Consider the following 16,035-nt stretch of genomic DNA (forward strand, 5'->3'; position numbering starts at 1 on the left):
TATTACCGAACGTTGTTTACATCGATGATCGATGTTACCCCTTATAAGCTAAATGAAAAAATCACATAAAACATTTTTATAAACATGCTTAAATCTTTCAAAAAACATATAGTCACGAGCTATGGGTAGCAGTACTTGTTTTAAAAATATAGAACTCAGAACATTTGCATTTTGGAATTAAATATTTAAGAAATATCCTAAAAACGGATCAATGTTACCCCAGATTACGGTTATCGAATTTCGGTTTGCTGAAGTAGCTATAGTATGAGAGTGTACCCTACAAATTTCACTGTTCTCAATTATTTTGATTGTAATAAAACGCAGTTAAATCAAAATGGTTAAAAATATTTACACATAACTATTATATTTATTACTAATCTTTATTGAAGCTAAATGCGACTGTTCTGAACAAAAGCTAGTGTTAAAATCATTCTTTCCAGAGTTCCTTGTCCGAATGCCAACTCATCGTTGGTTACCATGGACTGCTGGGATGCTACAACAGGATTGCTTTTGATAACAATAATTTACTGGATTTTCTTAAAACATATATGTACAATTTTTTACATTTTGATTTCTTAAGTTTTGTCTAAATCAGATGAGAGTGGGTTTCGTGGCCGTGCGGTTAGTGTTACCAAGCATTTAGCCGCATCGAGTCAAGGAGTGTGGGTTCGATTCCCGCTTCAGGCCGGAAAACTTTTCGTGAGGAATGTTTTCCGACTGTGCCACTGGGCGTTGCATGCTTGTCAGTTGTCAAGTCTGGTGCTTCCTTCAAAGGGAAAATCGCCCACTGGAAGCATTAACGTGTACCTAGGTGTCTTTTTTAAGATATACGGTGATTGTTTCTAAAAGTTTTCCAATACTTTGGCTATTCATTAAAAAGAAATGTACCACTAATATTGTTTGTCAAGGATGTGCACATCACTTAGAATTGCAAAATTGTTGAGTACTAATAAATATTTCCGATACAGTCCTTGTATCGGTACTCATTCCGAGCACAACTACTACTGTACTCCTTCGATTTTGGCAACATGCCCGAAAATGGAACGGACACTGTATGTCCGTCTGTGATTCAAGTCTAAGATTTTAAAGTTTCTTCAGTTGTTTTAGTTGATTTGCTATTGAAATCGCTCGAGAAATTTTTCTTCAGCTGCTCATTGCGTACTTCCCAGCAGCTTTATTCATAAAATTTCATGGAATTGTCAGCATAATTAGATAAACCGTGTTTTTTTTCTGGAACTCTCAGCTATATATTGGAATCCATAAATTTTCCATGACGAGTCCAGATGATTTCAAACAGAAATTCACGAGCCATTGATCTGATGCTATAACTCTCACAATCAGGAGTCACACCTAGAATCATATAATTTGCAACGACGCTTTTTTTCCTACATCGATTTCAACGACCCGCAACCACAACGTTATCTAGGTCTGTTGAACAACTACAGTGTTGGACAGTACGTTTTCAACTTTTCAGATTTTAGCATGAAGACTTGCACAATTTACTTTTCTTTAGCGACAATTGTGTCCATAGTTCTTAAAACATCCTGTTCAAGATTTTGTAGAAAGCCTGTCTTTTTTATAATCCTCTCAAGGATGAATGTCGAAGGAAGTCATGGTAGAACAATTGTTGAAACACCCCTGAACTAAATGGTCCCTTCAATATCGAGTCAGAAAAAGTTGGCTGTAGAATAAACTTCTTCAATTTTTTGAGTTACTTTTTTCTTTATCCAACATTTGCAACTTTTTGGATCTTCCATACAATTATTGATCAACTTTAGAGAGTAAGGTCTGAGTTATGTATGCATCGGCTTGAATGAAATTTTCACCGTTGTTCAGACATAACTGGAATTTCAACAAGTATTTGTGGGTGATTTTTTTCCAATCATAAGTTAAAAAAATAACGCTTTGACTAAAGTAAATTCTTTGACAAATTTTAATAATTGACTTAAAAACATGAAAGAATAGCTTGATGGTATCTTGGACAAATGTGTAGGTTTAGACTAGATAGACAAGTTTGCTGAAGATAATTTTGGTGTAGGAATTTTATATTTTCAGATAAATTGTTTATAATGTTTCGTCAAATCGTCGTTGCTTTTCAACTTATGATTGGAAATAGGGGTAGGCGAGGTAAGATGAGCACCTTTCGTTTTCGACGTTCTCACCGAAGAACATTTGGGATTCTGATTTATGTTAATAAAAAGTCTTTGTGATTGAAAGAACCTCAACTATACTATTTTCGTTACCTACTTGCCCCACAGTACCTTATTTGTTTGCTTTGTGGAGGGAGACATGATACCATACTGCGGCCATTAAAATGATCTATTGTGGTAACGGTACCTTATTGAGGTTGAAGTTATGTCTGACGTTTTGTGAAGATTTGATACAAAACGATTTATAAATGAGTGAAAAGTAGCCCACCAAAGCTGATAATTTTGTATCGAAAATCGAAAAATTTTGCAAATGTGTTGTCCAATACTGTACCAATCTTATGTCCTATAAAATGTTTTATTCAGTATATTCAGTATTTACAGATAGCACGCTGCATTGTGGTTGAACTACAAACACATTTCTTCTCGATAAAAGTCCTCGGACGACGCCAAATTCGATTCATTTCGCCAGTGTCCATCGTCCCTTACTAATAAGCCTACTTCGTCTCGTACTTTCACTCTCATCTAATGCATTGAGCAGAGTCTCTCGCTGTGATTAATTGTTCCGCAATCTAGTGCCCACTGGAAGCATCAGCGTTCGAAACGTGACATACTGAGCAAACTCTCGCGCGTTATCAGTCCAAAGTGGAAGCTGTCAAGTGCTGCAACAGCTGTTTATCAAAACCGCTTTAGTTGTTTTTTCGTCTGCCAAACAAAGGTCTTCAAACAAAGTCATGAGCAAAATCGCATCGTTTGAATCCTATGGAGAACCCGCGCCCAGCTCCAACAAAGGTTCGTACGTGAGTGATGGAAGCAATCGATCCGGATCGGTAACGGTGAAAACTATGGACGGGTCACACCATTCGGAGGCCCAGGCTGTCAGCCTCACGGTGGACGGATTCGGAACGGTGAAAGATCCGCTGAGTGGTGAAGTGCAACCGGTGAAGCGGTTCACCTGGACGAACGAAAACGGTATGTCGGTTCAGGTGATATCCTACGGAGCCATCATCACCTCAATCAAGATTCCCGGAAAGAATGGCGCGGTGGACGATGTGGTCCTAGGATTCGATAACATCCCCGGCTATCAGGGAGCAAATAATCCGTACTTTGGGGCCACCGTGGGTCGGGTGGCCAATCGCATCGGAGGCGGTCGGTTCACCATCGACGGAGTGGTCTATGAGATCACGAAGAACTTCGAGGGTCGTCATCAGCTGCACGGTGGCAAAATCGGATTCGACAAGTTCAACTGGACCTCGCATGTGGAAGGTACGGTCGTTACTTTGAGCCACACGAACATGGATGGACACGAGGGATATCCTGGAACGGTGCTGGCTTCGGTGACGTACGAGCTGAAGGAGGACAATCGGCTCGTGGTCAAATTTCAAGCGGTGGCGGACAAGCCCACTCCGGTCAATCTGACGAACCACTCGTATTTCAATCTGGCTGGGCATGTAAGTTCTAAAATGGGAAGGTATCGTAAAACGGGGTATCTTTGATGATGCGGGTAACATTGGTTGTGCGGGGACAACATCTTACTGTATACGAAATAACATAATTTCTGTTAATCAGCTGAGCAAAACAAATGGAAAAGTAAATGCGTAGAGTGCAGAGCTACTTGGGCACATCCATGATTCACTTTGGCATGGGGGGTTTTTCTAGGCCGAATTGTCTGAAACTTTGCAATATGATGCACTTCAGTACGACGCATGTTGTGGCCAAATATGAGCTCAGTAGCTTTCAAAAAAAAACAACCCCTGCCGAAGTGAATCAAAAGTGCCAAGAATAGGATCCGGCTCCCTATGAGTTGCATGACACTTCATTTAATTGATAGAAAATGGATAGGATTTTAGTATTTTTGAAACGCTAACAATCAGTTGTACGATTAATATTTGATGAGTTGCTAAGAGTTCGTCACTTATTTTTGACAGTTTAGTTTTAGTAAATCTTGCAGTTGGTTTAAATCTCTAAACTAACAAGATTTTTACGAATATGAGCAATTTTTGTAATCCAAGTTAGAAATTTCAATACTACGTTGAACGCCTAAATGTATGCAATACCCTATATACTTTACGTAGCTCACTCGATTTTGTTCGTAATTTTACAGTGAAATCTACATTAGTCGGCGTATGGAACGCTCGATATCGACTCATGAAACCATACTAAAAATAATGTTTCGTGATTACTATGATTTTTCCAGCGTCATTACAACAGGGTAAAACTGTGCTCTGTCCACTTATAGCGGAAATATTTAAAGCCAGTATAACACTGGATTACATACCTAGTTCATGGAGAAAGGTTCGAGTTATACAGGAGTTCGAGTTAGCAGGGATAAAACGACTCCTAAAGCCTTTAGGCCCATAAGTCTTTCCTTCGTTTTATTAAAGACAATGGAAAAATAGTAGATGACTACATAAAGTCAACGAGTTTAGTCAGATTTCCTCTTAGTAAATTTCAATTTGCATATCAAGCAGATAAATCTACAACAACGGCGTTATAATCGTTAGTTACTGTGAAACCTCCATGAGTCGATGTTCCATGACTCGATATCGACTCGTGGAACCATACTAAAAGCAAAATTTCATGGTTACTATGATGGTCCCCTCAAACAGCTTTCCACAGTATTTCTGTTCCATTACTCGATATTTCCATGAGTCGATGGTCCCTTCAGATATCGACTCATGGAGGTATCGAGTGTATTAAAATCGAAAAAATAATTTCAAGCCAAGGAAATAGCTGTAGTGGCTATTCTTGATGTTGAAGGCGCATTCGATAATGCATCTCATAACTCCATACGTTCGGCAATGGAATTAAGGGGCTTGGATAGATGGTTTGTAGATTGGATAATAAAAATTGTAAAAGATCGAGTAATTTGTGCTCATCTGGGAGGTGCGCAACTATCTATACAGACGATAAAGGGTTGTCCTCAAGGAAGAGTACTATCACCCTTATTGTGGTCATTTGTAGTAGACGACCTTCTTAAAAAGCTAACGGACCAAGGTTATGAGGTGATTGGATATGCAGACGATGTGGCTATTGTTATTCGTGGAAAATATGAATACACGATTTCGAATCGGTTACAAGCTACACTAAACATGACTCTCAAGTGGTGTAGAAGAAAGGGCCTGAATGTAAATCCTTTTAAGATTAATATTGTTCCTTTTACAAGAAGGAAAAAAATACTCTAACACAGCCTTCTCTAGTTTCGGTTTTCGGATGAAGTTAAACACATCGGTGTTACTTTGGACAAGAAACTGAACTGGAATTCACACCTAGAAAAGATTATCTCTAAGGGTACAAATGCTCTGTGGGTGTGTAGTAAAACTCTGGGGAAAACATGGATATATTCGGCAATAGTTCGCCCAAAAGTTATCTATGCTTCTTTGATATGGTGGCCCTAAACCAATGAGGTAACCACTCAAAAGAAATTAGGTTAATTACGAAGGCATGCCTGTATTTCGATAACAGGGGCAACGAAAAGTACACCATCAGCCGCTTTAGATGCCCTTCTTAATATACAGGGGATAGGCAAAATGATTGAGATAGGCAAAATTTTGCCCAAATTCAAATGCTTATAACTTTATGAAAAATGAATGAAATTGGATGCATCTGGAAGCAGTCGACGGCAAATTTGGTCCAGTTTTAGGAACTTCCTTGGCCATGCATATTGGCCACTGGACACCGGAGATGTTCCGGATTTTCTGAGGTCATGTCCAAATGTCATTTTTTCTGTCGCTTGTATTTTTGTGCGGTGTAAAGTTAGATAGATGTTTGCAATTTTCCTAGAAACTAGAACTAATAGGAAGTTGAATGCCACTGGACGCATTAAGATTGGTTGGAAATTTTCAGAAATATGACCATTTCCGTAAAACTGGTTCCGGAAAGCATGGTCAGTCATGTTTGTATTTCCAATCATGTAAATATTATCCGGAGCTATATCCAAGTGGACATCAACCTTAAAAATGATGTTTCCTGCAGCGTATTCAGAACCATTAGATGCACAGACCACTCTATAGAAGGTTCCAGGTGCCCTGGGGGAAGTGGTCAATTAGGAACATATCTGGAACCATATCAATATGGGCATCAAACTTCATGATTTTCAAAGGTTATGCTTTCCGAAGCATTTCCAGCACCACCGGCTGCCATGACCACTTTATAGTAGATTCCAGGTGCCCCGGGGATGTGGCCAATTCAAAACATGTCCGAAAACACATCAATATGGGTAAAAACATCAAGATTTTTGAAGGTGATGCTAATAGAAGTATTTACAGCGCAACTTATTTATATGACCACTGTATAGTAGGTTCCATGGGCCCTGGGGGATGAGGTCATGTTTCGAGTTGGCCACATCTCTAGGAGCCCCTGGAATATACTATAGAGTGATTATTATATCTTGTGGTTCTGAAAATGCTCGCCATTTGCCAAGTCACATGGATCTTACTGTTTATGGTAGAATGTGATTCTAAACAGATGAACGGACATGTTCCGAATTGGCCACATCCCCCGGGGCACCTGGAACCTACTATAAAGTGGTTATGGCAGCCGGTGATGCTGGAAATGCTTCGGAAAGCATAACCTTTGAAAATAATGAAGTTTGATGCCCATATTGATATGGTTCCGGATATGTTCCTAATTGACCACTTCCCCCAGGGCACCTGGAACGTTCTATAGAGTGGTCTGTGCATCTAATGGTTCTGAATACGCTGCAGGAAACATCATTTTTAAGGTTGGTGTCCGCTTGGATATAGCTCCGGATAATATTTACATGATTGGAAATACAAACATGACTGACCATGCTTTCCGGAACCAGTTTTACGGAAATGGTCATATTTCTGAAGATTTCCAACCAATCTTAATGCGTCCGGTGAACATTCAACTTCCTATTAGTTCTAGTTTCTAGGAAAATTGCAAACATCTATCTAACTTTACACCACACAAAAATACAAGCGACAGAAAAAATGACATTTAGACATGACCTCAGAAAATCCGGAACATCTCCGGTGTCCAGTGGCCAATATGCATGGCCAAGGAAGTTCCTAAAACTGGACCAAATTTGCCGTCGACTGCTTCCAGATGCATCCAATTTCATCCATTTTTCATAAAGTTATAAGCATTTGAATTTGGGCAAAATTTTGCCTATCTCAATCATTTTGCCTATCCCCTGTATTACCTTTACATCAATTTGTTAAATTGCAAGCAGCAAAAAGTGCCTTACAGTTTATCTGTTATAATGAAATATTGGATGGAAATCTGGTAGGACATTTAAAATCATCAGGGACTTCAATCTGAACTCAGAGATAAAGACAGTAGAAGACTGGATGACAACGAAGGCAAACTATGATGCTCCTTTCAAAGTGGTTAAATTACAGGGCTGGTAGCAAAAAGTGGTTTCGAAAAAAGTTATTTTAGTGACCAGATTTGAGAAATAAGTGACTAAAAAGTGACTTTCGATTCGCGAAAAAGTGACTAAAAGTGACTTTAAAATCGAACCGTAATCAGTTTTATTTCAATTCTATTATACTGTTTTACGATCAATATACAATATGATAGGGAATATTCAATATGATCTACTGCAGGTAGTAGGTCTAGTTGAATACCACATTTGGATTTTTTTTTATTGTACTCCTACAATTTCAAGATATGTATGGGCTACAATTCTTTCGAACAGAAAAATTAACATTTACGGAAATAATATTTTTTTAGCGAAATTTCAATCTTTCCAAAATGTTGTGTCTTTTATATCACCCAAGTAGGGAGACTTACGGCTTCGGCACCATGCGACTATTATCGGCAACCAAATTAAAACGTTCTTATGGGAAAGTTGCCGAACAGAATGAGGTTGCCGACAATAGTCACACTGACAAGAGATGTTCGCAACGTTGTAAAAACGTTTCCTAAAGCATTTTGACAAGTCTGTCGGTGTGAATCGATATAGGATTGAGCGACGCATAAATGTAAACAGACAAACACGGAATTTGTCTGCTGATGTCCGAGTAAATTACAAAAGAAGCACAGCATCGGCTTAGGCTGCCGAGAATACGTAAGTTCCCCTATTTCATTTTGTAAAATGTTATAAGAATTTGGAACATTTTTGAAATTAAAATTTTTGTCATTTCACATATTGATTCAAACTCCCAAGAAAAATTACATCATTCATTGTAAACGGTGTAGATCCCAAAACTTTTCCATTCCTTGTGGAGTGCTCGCCCGAGTCAGTCGACTATCGCGCTTTGTGATCTACGATCAATCGAAAGTTGTTTTTTCAAAGTGTTTTTCCCAAGTATATGGGTTTTTTCACTGGTCGATCATAACGCCAATAGTGCACCCGCACAAGGAGCAGCTACCATTGGCCGAGCCCAGATTGGTAGACTGTACATCTTTAGCATCATCTTCACCAGCATCAACCGGTGGCGATAATACCACAAGAGGCATCATCAAAATCGATACACCACGTGGTAGAACAAAGGCGATCGGCGTCATCATTTCATCGCATCAAAACAAGCTGCAGAAACAGACGATCGCACCACGCCGTTACATCTGTTCTCGCAGTTAGAGCAGCAGAAAGGGGATTGTAGGATTGTTCCTCCATCCGCATTACTTTGTCGCTGTTAGTCCCCGTTGTTAGAGTGATATTCTCACAGTGGTCTCGAAATGCTGAAAAAATTGATAATTTTTTCAAAACGTTTTGTGGGAGCAATGTGATTTGGTTTTTATTTAATTTCTTTGGCAATAGTGTGATTAAATTAAGTGAAGTTAATTCGCTCATTAGCGCTGACCTTCCTTTGCAGTAGAGCAAAAATTGCTCTGCAATGGAACCAAATGATACTGGCGTGGGCACGCCGGAATATTTAGTCTCTTCTGACGATGAGTTAGTTTTGGGTCAGATGAATAAAATTCTAAAAACCCAACATAGTGAGGCCATGGAGACCATCGATGATGGTACTCTTTCTCCTCCTTTATCTCCTTCAGCTGTGCCTCCAGTACACTCAGGTACTGCATTGTCAGGAGATGTTACGGTTAATCTCTCTGTTCATGACTCACCGCATTCGTCTCAAAAGCAAACGGTTACTAATTCTGGTCTGCTCGGCAGTTCAAGCCAATCCCATGCGTTCTCCTCCTCTGGTCCCGCATCGAACCCGGCGCCCCGCCCCCCCTAGTCGTGCCCGTTCCAAAATTACCCATATTGTATGGGTTTCCAACGATTTTCCCAAAACAGAGGTCGCCATCTTGGATTCCAAAATGGCGTCGGACATCGATTTTCGTCATCCCCTCGTCGTGCCCGTTCCAAAAATACTCATATTGCATGGGTTTCCAACGATTCTCCCAAACCAGAGGTCGCCATCTTGGATTCCAAAATGGCGTCGGACATCGATTTTCGTCATCCCCTCGTCATGCCCGTTCCAAAAATACTCATATTGTATGGGTTTCCACCGATTCCCTCAAACCAGAGGTCGCCATCTTGGATTCCAAAATAACGTCGGACATCGATTTTCGTCATCCCCGTCGTGCCCGTTCCAAAAATACCCATATTGTATGGGTTTCCAACGATTTTCTCAAACCAGAGGTCGTCATCGGTTCGGTTACCTGTTCGTCTCTATGTGCCGACGGTTATGCATTGTGAAAAGTGCCGGCAGTTGGGCCACACTGCACCTTACTGCAGCAACAAACCACGTTGTAGTAAGTGTGGCGAACAACATGCCGAAGGCTCCTGCAATATGGAGCCAAAATGTACCTCTTGTGGCCAAGCTCCTCACGAACTCAGTGCATGCCCGAAGTACATAGAGCGGGAGAAACTTACCATAAACTCCCTGAAACAGCGGTCTAGGCGTTCTTATGCAGACATGCTGAAAAAGATCGCTCCGACTGTTGCTCCATCGGCCCATACCCTTCAAAGTAACAATATCTTCGCATCCCTGCCGGATAACGCTCAATGCTCTGACTCTGAGGACAGTGATGAATTTGAACGCGTTCAGTTCGCGTTCCAGTTCATTTTTTGGAACGGAGCGATCAAGTAGGCTTGCTCATTGTTCAGTTCAAAAAATTGAACTCTAATGAGCAAAAATTTGAACGCAGATTGTTCTGACAGATTTCACGGCATCTTATCGTGCCAAAATTGTTTTTGAGGTGAACAAAGCAAGATATAATATATTCATTTATGAAAGAATTGATTTTATTGTTGATTCAAGACATATTTTCCAAGTAAATACCCAAATCTATGCTTTAATTACCATTGTAGTGCATTGCGATCTGAACGGGCCGTTCGAGAGCAGCGACAGGCTCCGGCTCGCAAGTTCACTGTCTACTGCGTTCTCGTGCATAATTTGAACTTGCTCCGTTCAGTTTTGGCTCGCGTTCAGTTCAAAATGCATCACTGTCTGAGGATGGAGAAGAGTATACAATAATTGAGACAGGGACGAAAAGGAAGCGTGCGGTTACAAAACGGCGCTTGAAGCAACAGGCTTCTCAGAACGTCCCTGTTGATCAAAACGCTTCTTCAAAGCTTTTGACAAAATCAAGAAATGGCGGATACACCAAAAAGGGGTCACCTCCAGGCTTCAAGTTTTCAGCTGGAGAATTTCCGTCACTTCCGGGAACATCTAAAACCCCAGTTGTCCCAGTTTTTTGCCCAGAAGAACAACCAATTCGTCAGCAGGAGCAAAATAATGCTTCCGGAAAACTGACTCTTTCTGGGATAGTGGATTTCATTTTCGAAATGTTTCAATTCTCACCCGAAACGAGGAACCTGCTCAACATGGCGCTTTCCTTGGTGAAACCTTTTCTGAAGCAAATAGCTTCAAAGTGGCCGATTCTTGACTCGTTCATATCTTTCGATGGCTAATATGGTCAATGAGGTCGGAGATATGATCGAAGTACTACAGTGGAATTGTAGAAGTCTTATGTAAAATATGGAGGCATTCAATTTTTTAGTACACAGCACTCGCTGCGACATATTTGCTCTCTGTGAAACATGGCTCACTTCTGATAAAAATATCTCTTTCCACGATTTTAATATTATTCGAGGGGATGGATATGGAGGGGTGCTTTTAGGGATTAGCAAGCTTCACTCCTTTTATAGAATCGATTTTCCCTTGATGACAGGCATTGAAGTAGTTGCATGTCATATTACAGCCCGAGGTAAAAGCCTCAGCATGCCAGTGGGGAAGCAACACGAATAAAACCTCCAGATCCTCCTAGTATGTTAGACCTCTCAATCTGTTCGAATTCATTATCATTGGATTGCATGTGGAAAGTAATTCAGGATCCCCATGGTAGTGATCACCTGCCTATAAAAATTTCAGTTACCATTAATTCGTGTCGAACATACCAGATCGACGTAGCGGATGACCTCACGAAGCATATCGACTGGAAAAAATATGCTGAAGCGATCTCTGTAGGTGAACAATCGGTCGATATAGGGTAACGGTCGTATTTTGGACCCCCTAAGGAAGTGATTTTAGTTTTGTGTCCCAATTAATTAATTGCACAGCGTAACCAAGTCAAAGAACATGTCAAAATGTAGAGAAAAACTTCCTCTACGAGATAAAAATACCCAAACGGTCATGTAGGATCCACAAAACGTCGAAAATTATTGAATTGTGAAGCACTGTTTTTCATTATTTTGGACACACCAATACATTTTGGACCCTCAAAGTATATATTTTGGACCACCGGCATTTTTTTATCGTTTGGTGACAAAGTCCATGACACTGGATGTATAATATGCTTGCCCATAGGCTAATCAATCGATCGACAATGGAAAACCGAAGAAATTCTACGATTTTTGTCCAGAAATTTGAAAAACGTTTTTGTTTACATTTGAAACTTTCTGACGGCTTCAATTTCTGTGTGTAACGTTGTGTAACGATTGCATGGATGCACCGATTAAATTAAATTAATTTCATATAAAATAAAAACATTTTCTTTGTACAAACGGTTGATGCAAGTTCGGAATAGTCCTATCTTCCTAAATAGCATGCAAATTAAGTTGGTCTTTCAATTTAAACTGGGAAATTTGCAGGAAAATGGCCAAGGGGGTCCAAAATATATAGGGGTCCAAATTATATTGGTTACCCTACTTCCTGCGCTGGAAGAATATCAATTCTTATCCGCGTTGATTATAAACAGTGCTCTTCAAGCTCAGCGTAAACCGGTTCCAGGATCTTCAGTACGACGTCGACCGCCCACCCCGTGGTGGAATGACGAATGCACCGGAGTCTATCGCGAAAGATCAGATGCGTTAAAAGAATATCGGAAACGTGGCACGCACTATAACTACGATCGGTATTGTTCTCGTGACCGTAAGTTCAAGAGCCTCGTGAAAGCGAAGAAACGCGGTTACTGGAGAAACTTCGTGAACGGATTATCGCGGGAAACGTCGATGCAAACTATGTGGACGTCGGTAGAAGATTCGATTTCGCGAGGAAAGTTTGTCCGGACTCTGTCCAAGTGCAAATGACTATTCGTGATTATCCAGATGAAAGGATGGCAATGGACTCAACTTTTTAGATGGTAGAATTCTCACTTACTCACTTTTCATGTAATAATTTTGGCCCAGGTATGGATAGAATTAAGTTCAACTTACTGAAAAACCTCCCAGACGTCGCAAAGAGGCGCTTGTTGAACTTATTCAATGTATTGTATTCTTGGAAAGCAACATTGTTCCAGATGATTGGAGACAAGTGAGAGTTATTGCCATCCAAAAGACAGGAAAGCCTGCGTCGGACTACAACTCGTACCGTCCTATTGCGAAGTTGTCGTGTCTTCCAAAGTTGTTAAAGAAGATGATTCTCTTTCGGCTGGACAAATGGGTTGAATCGAATGGCATTCTCTCAGATACTCCTCGTATTTTCTCAGTGAAATACGATCTAAATTGAGTGCTCTATCGAATGATTCATATACTATCACCTTGGTTTGGGTCCCTTCACGCCAAGATGGGCGCTATGGAAGGTGATATTTTTGACCGACAAATTGCCTTAAAAGAATTTTTCTCAATTGCTCGGTCAGCTCAACATGCTTTGGTCAGCTGGCAACAAAAATGGGTTGCCAGAGAATTGGGCAGGTGGTTACATCCCGGGTAGAGGAGAATAGCAAAGGAATAACAAAATTTCCTATTGGAATAGAATGTTTGAATAGCAAAATTTGTTTTTTGTTTGTTTGAAATAAGAGATAAAATAACAAAAATAATAACTAAGTTTGTATGGCATAAAAACTAAATAATAACATATTTTGCCATTGTAATAACAAAATAATAGCAAAAATATAGGCAACCGTGAATAACAAAATATGTTATTATTTAGATATTGATAACAAAATAATAACTTAATAAGCTATTAAAAAGTAGATCAAAATAATGGTGATTTTAGTTCTTTGACTTCAATATCTTAATTTAGCATGGCTGAAAAATTAAATTTTTGCTTTCCTGCTAAAAACTTTTGCATTTTGAATTTTCAATGAATATCAAACGCGAAATATGATGTTGGCTTGTTCTCATGAATTATTTAAATAAAGTTTTCATATATCAAAATAATAACATAATTTACTGTGATGGCGATGTTTGTTATTCTTTAGATATTTAATGTTTTTTAGTATTTTTGCACAAATAACAAATATTACTATGATAGTATATTTTGTTATTGATTAGTTATTACATGACTTTCAAGTATAACATACCAATGAAAAATTTTGCTATGATTGTATGTTTTGCTATTGATGAGATATTTATGTCATCTATTAATAACATAATAATGGTAAAACTAGATATGATTGCAAAATTTGTTCTTATTCTACCATTATTTTGTTATTCACCTCTACCCGGGATTCCATTCTCCCACAGGTATCGAAGAAGCCGTGGTTCAAGGGGTTGGACTTAAGTCGAGACTTTATTAAGGTAATGTGTCGACTTATGTCCAACCACTACTCTTTAGGCTCTCATTTCTATCGAATAGGGCTCACAGATAGCAATCACTGCAGCTGCGGTGCAGGTTACCAAGATATGCCTCGAATACGGTATTGCCAGATCTAATTTTTGTACATCCCTCAGGGCCCAAGGGAAACCAGAAAAGGAAGAAATTAGAAATGTGTTGGGTAAACTTGACCTTGTGTACATGAAGCTTTTGTACGATTTTTTGAAACAAGCTGACATCTGTTTTTAATTCCCTCGTTCTCGTCGGTCTACTTGTCCACCTTGTGTCCCCTCGAAATTCGTCTTGTTGTATCGTTACAGATTGTCATTGTATACTCTACGTTCGACCAGCAGCATAGCAAACATGTCACAACTTGAAGCTGCTGAGTGTCAACGGAACGATCCCATTGTCCTATCCCTTCCTTGAAATTATTGTTACCCCTATCCTCGACCAACCCGCGAGTTTTACGGTTTCCCAAAGCTAACATAGTATATTAAGAAGACATCAGTCACTTTTTCAATATGCTTGCAGTGAATTCTGGTGCAAAATTCTAGTTCATCCAGAAATTTGTCTTGGAATGTCTCCAGCAAAATATTGTCATTTTTCAAAACAAAGTTTGCTTAAAATTCATGGTGATGCTTTACAAAACTAAATTATTTCCCTGGCAATGCAGAATATAGGTAGTTGTTTTTCGGAATCGTCTTATCGTTGATTCATAACTGTGGTATGATTTTCTATACCCCACAGTTATGAATCAATCATTCTAGGAATATGGCTGACATTTCATTTCCTACGGTTGGAAGAATTATGCTTTAGCATATTATAGTTGATTGCGATGTTGTTTAGATTTATGGTTCACGTAGGTAAATGTGTTTTGCGTGATCGCAACTCTATTTGATAAGATATTCTCCGTTTAATCCAACTTTGATCCATATCTGTGTGCTATCCATAACTGTTAGCCGATTGTACTATAAAAGCAATTCGCATTACCAATGATACCCCGTTTTACTTACTTAAGGCATAAATTTATCATTCAGCTCACTTTTTAGAACACAGGCCACGAGGAGGTGTACCGTCACATCATTTCGCTGAACGCCGACCGCATTACGGAAACGGACGAGGACTCCATCCCGACGGGCAAGTTACTGTGCGTCGGCGGAACGCCATACGATCTGAGAATTCCTCGGGAGCTCGGTCCGGCCATGTCGCGAACTCCGGGCGAGGGCTACGATAACAACTTCTGCATCACCAAGGGCACCGAGCAGGGTATGACCTTCACCGCTCGGGTCGTGCATCCCCATTCGGGACGCGTGCTGGAGGTTTACACCGATCAACCGGGCGTCCAGCTGTACACTAGCAACTTTATGCCCGATCCGAATCGCAATGTGAGTCATCTTCGATTGCCAGATCTTTCTGCTTCTTTTTAAACTTTTTTATTCCATATAGATCCGCCCGAAGCCGATCAACGCCGCGGACTATTACGAGCTGACGCATCTGGAACCGGTGGTGCCCTCGATGGCGACCGATCTGCCCATCCGGGGTAAGGGCGGTGCCAAGTACTTCAAGCACGGTGCCTTCTGTCTGGAGACGCAAAACTACCCCGATGCGATCAACCATGCCAATTTCCCGAACTCGGTGCTGGTCCCGGGGGAGACCTACTCGCACGAGGTGGTGTACAAGTTTGGCCTGCTTGAGGAGAACTGATGATAGAATGCGGGGAACAATTTTAACTGGTAAAGGAATGTTATGTAAATTTAGGAATATTTTTGGGTATATAAATCTTTGATCTTAGTTAGCATGTGTATTGCTAATCCAATGTGATATTTCACAAATAATTGATCTTTTATCCTCGGCTGTTCGCGTGGGAGCTTTGTAACGATATATTTAGTTCAGAACAATATCGAACAGAAGAATCGAAAACACCGTTGATTCAGAAAGTGAAAATCTCATCCGTAACCCGTAAACTTGATTTGCATCAGCTTCACTCA

The 16,035-nt window shown here is 40.0% G+C and overlaps 1 protein-coding gene across 1 annotated transcript; it reads left to right on the plus strand.

Moving 5' to 3' along the window:
- The first annotated feature begins 2,534 nt into the window (after nt 1-2,534).
- LOC5573533 (aldose 1-epimerase) lies at nt 2,535-15,838 on the plus strand. Its single transcript, XM_001654621.2, has 3 exons — nt 2,535-3,598; nt 15,097-15,432; nt 15,494-15,838. Exons 1-3 carry the CDS (start codon nt 2,882-2,884, stop codon nt 15,749-15,751), a joined length of 1,311 nt encoding a protein of 436 aa, XP_001654671.2. The 5' UTR covers nt 2,535-2,881; the 3' UTR covers nt 15,752-15,838.
- The last annotated feature ends 197 nt before the right edge of the window (nt 15,839-16,035 follow it).

Source organism: Aedes aegypti, chromosome 1, assembly GCF_002204515.2.
Source record: "Aedes aegypti strain LVP_AGWG chromosome 1, AaegL5.0 Primary Assembly, whole genome shotgun sequence".
NCBI classification, from domain to species: domain Eukaryota; kingdom Metazoa; phylum Arthropoda; class Insecta; order Diptera; family Culicidae; genus Aedes; species Aedes aegypti.

Bases quoted from the DNA above. Each gene is read 5' to 3' on its own strand.
- LOC5573533 (XM_001654621.2), top strand. From the start codon at position 2,882: ATGAGCAAAATCGCATCGTTTGAATCCTATGGAGAACCCGCGCCCAGC. The intron at 3,599-15,096 runs GTAAGTTCTAAA...CTCACTTTTTAG, and splicing joins ATTTCAATCTGGCTGGGCAT to AACACAGGCCACGAGGAGGT. The intron at 15,433-15,493 runs GTGAGTCATCTT...TATTCCATATAG, and splicing joins TGCCCGATCCGAATCGCAAT to ATCCGCCCGAAGCCGATCAA.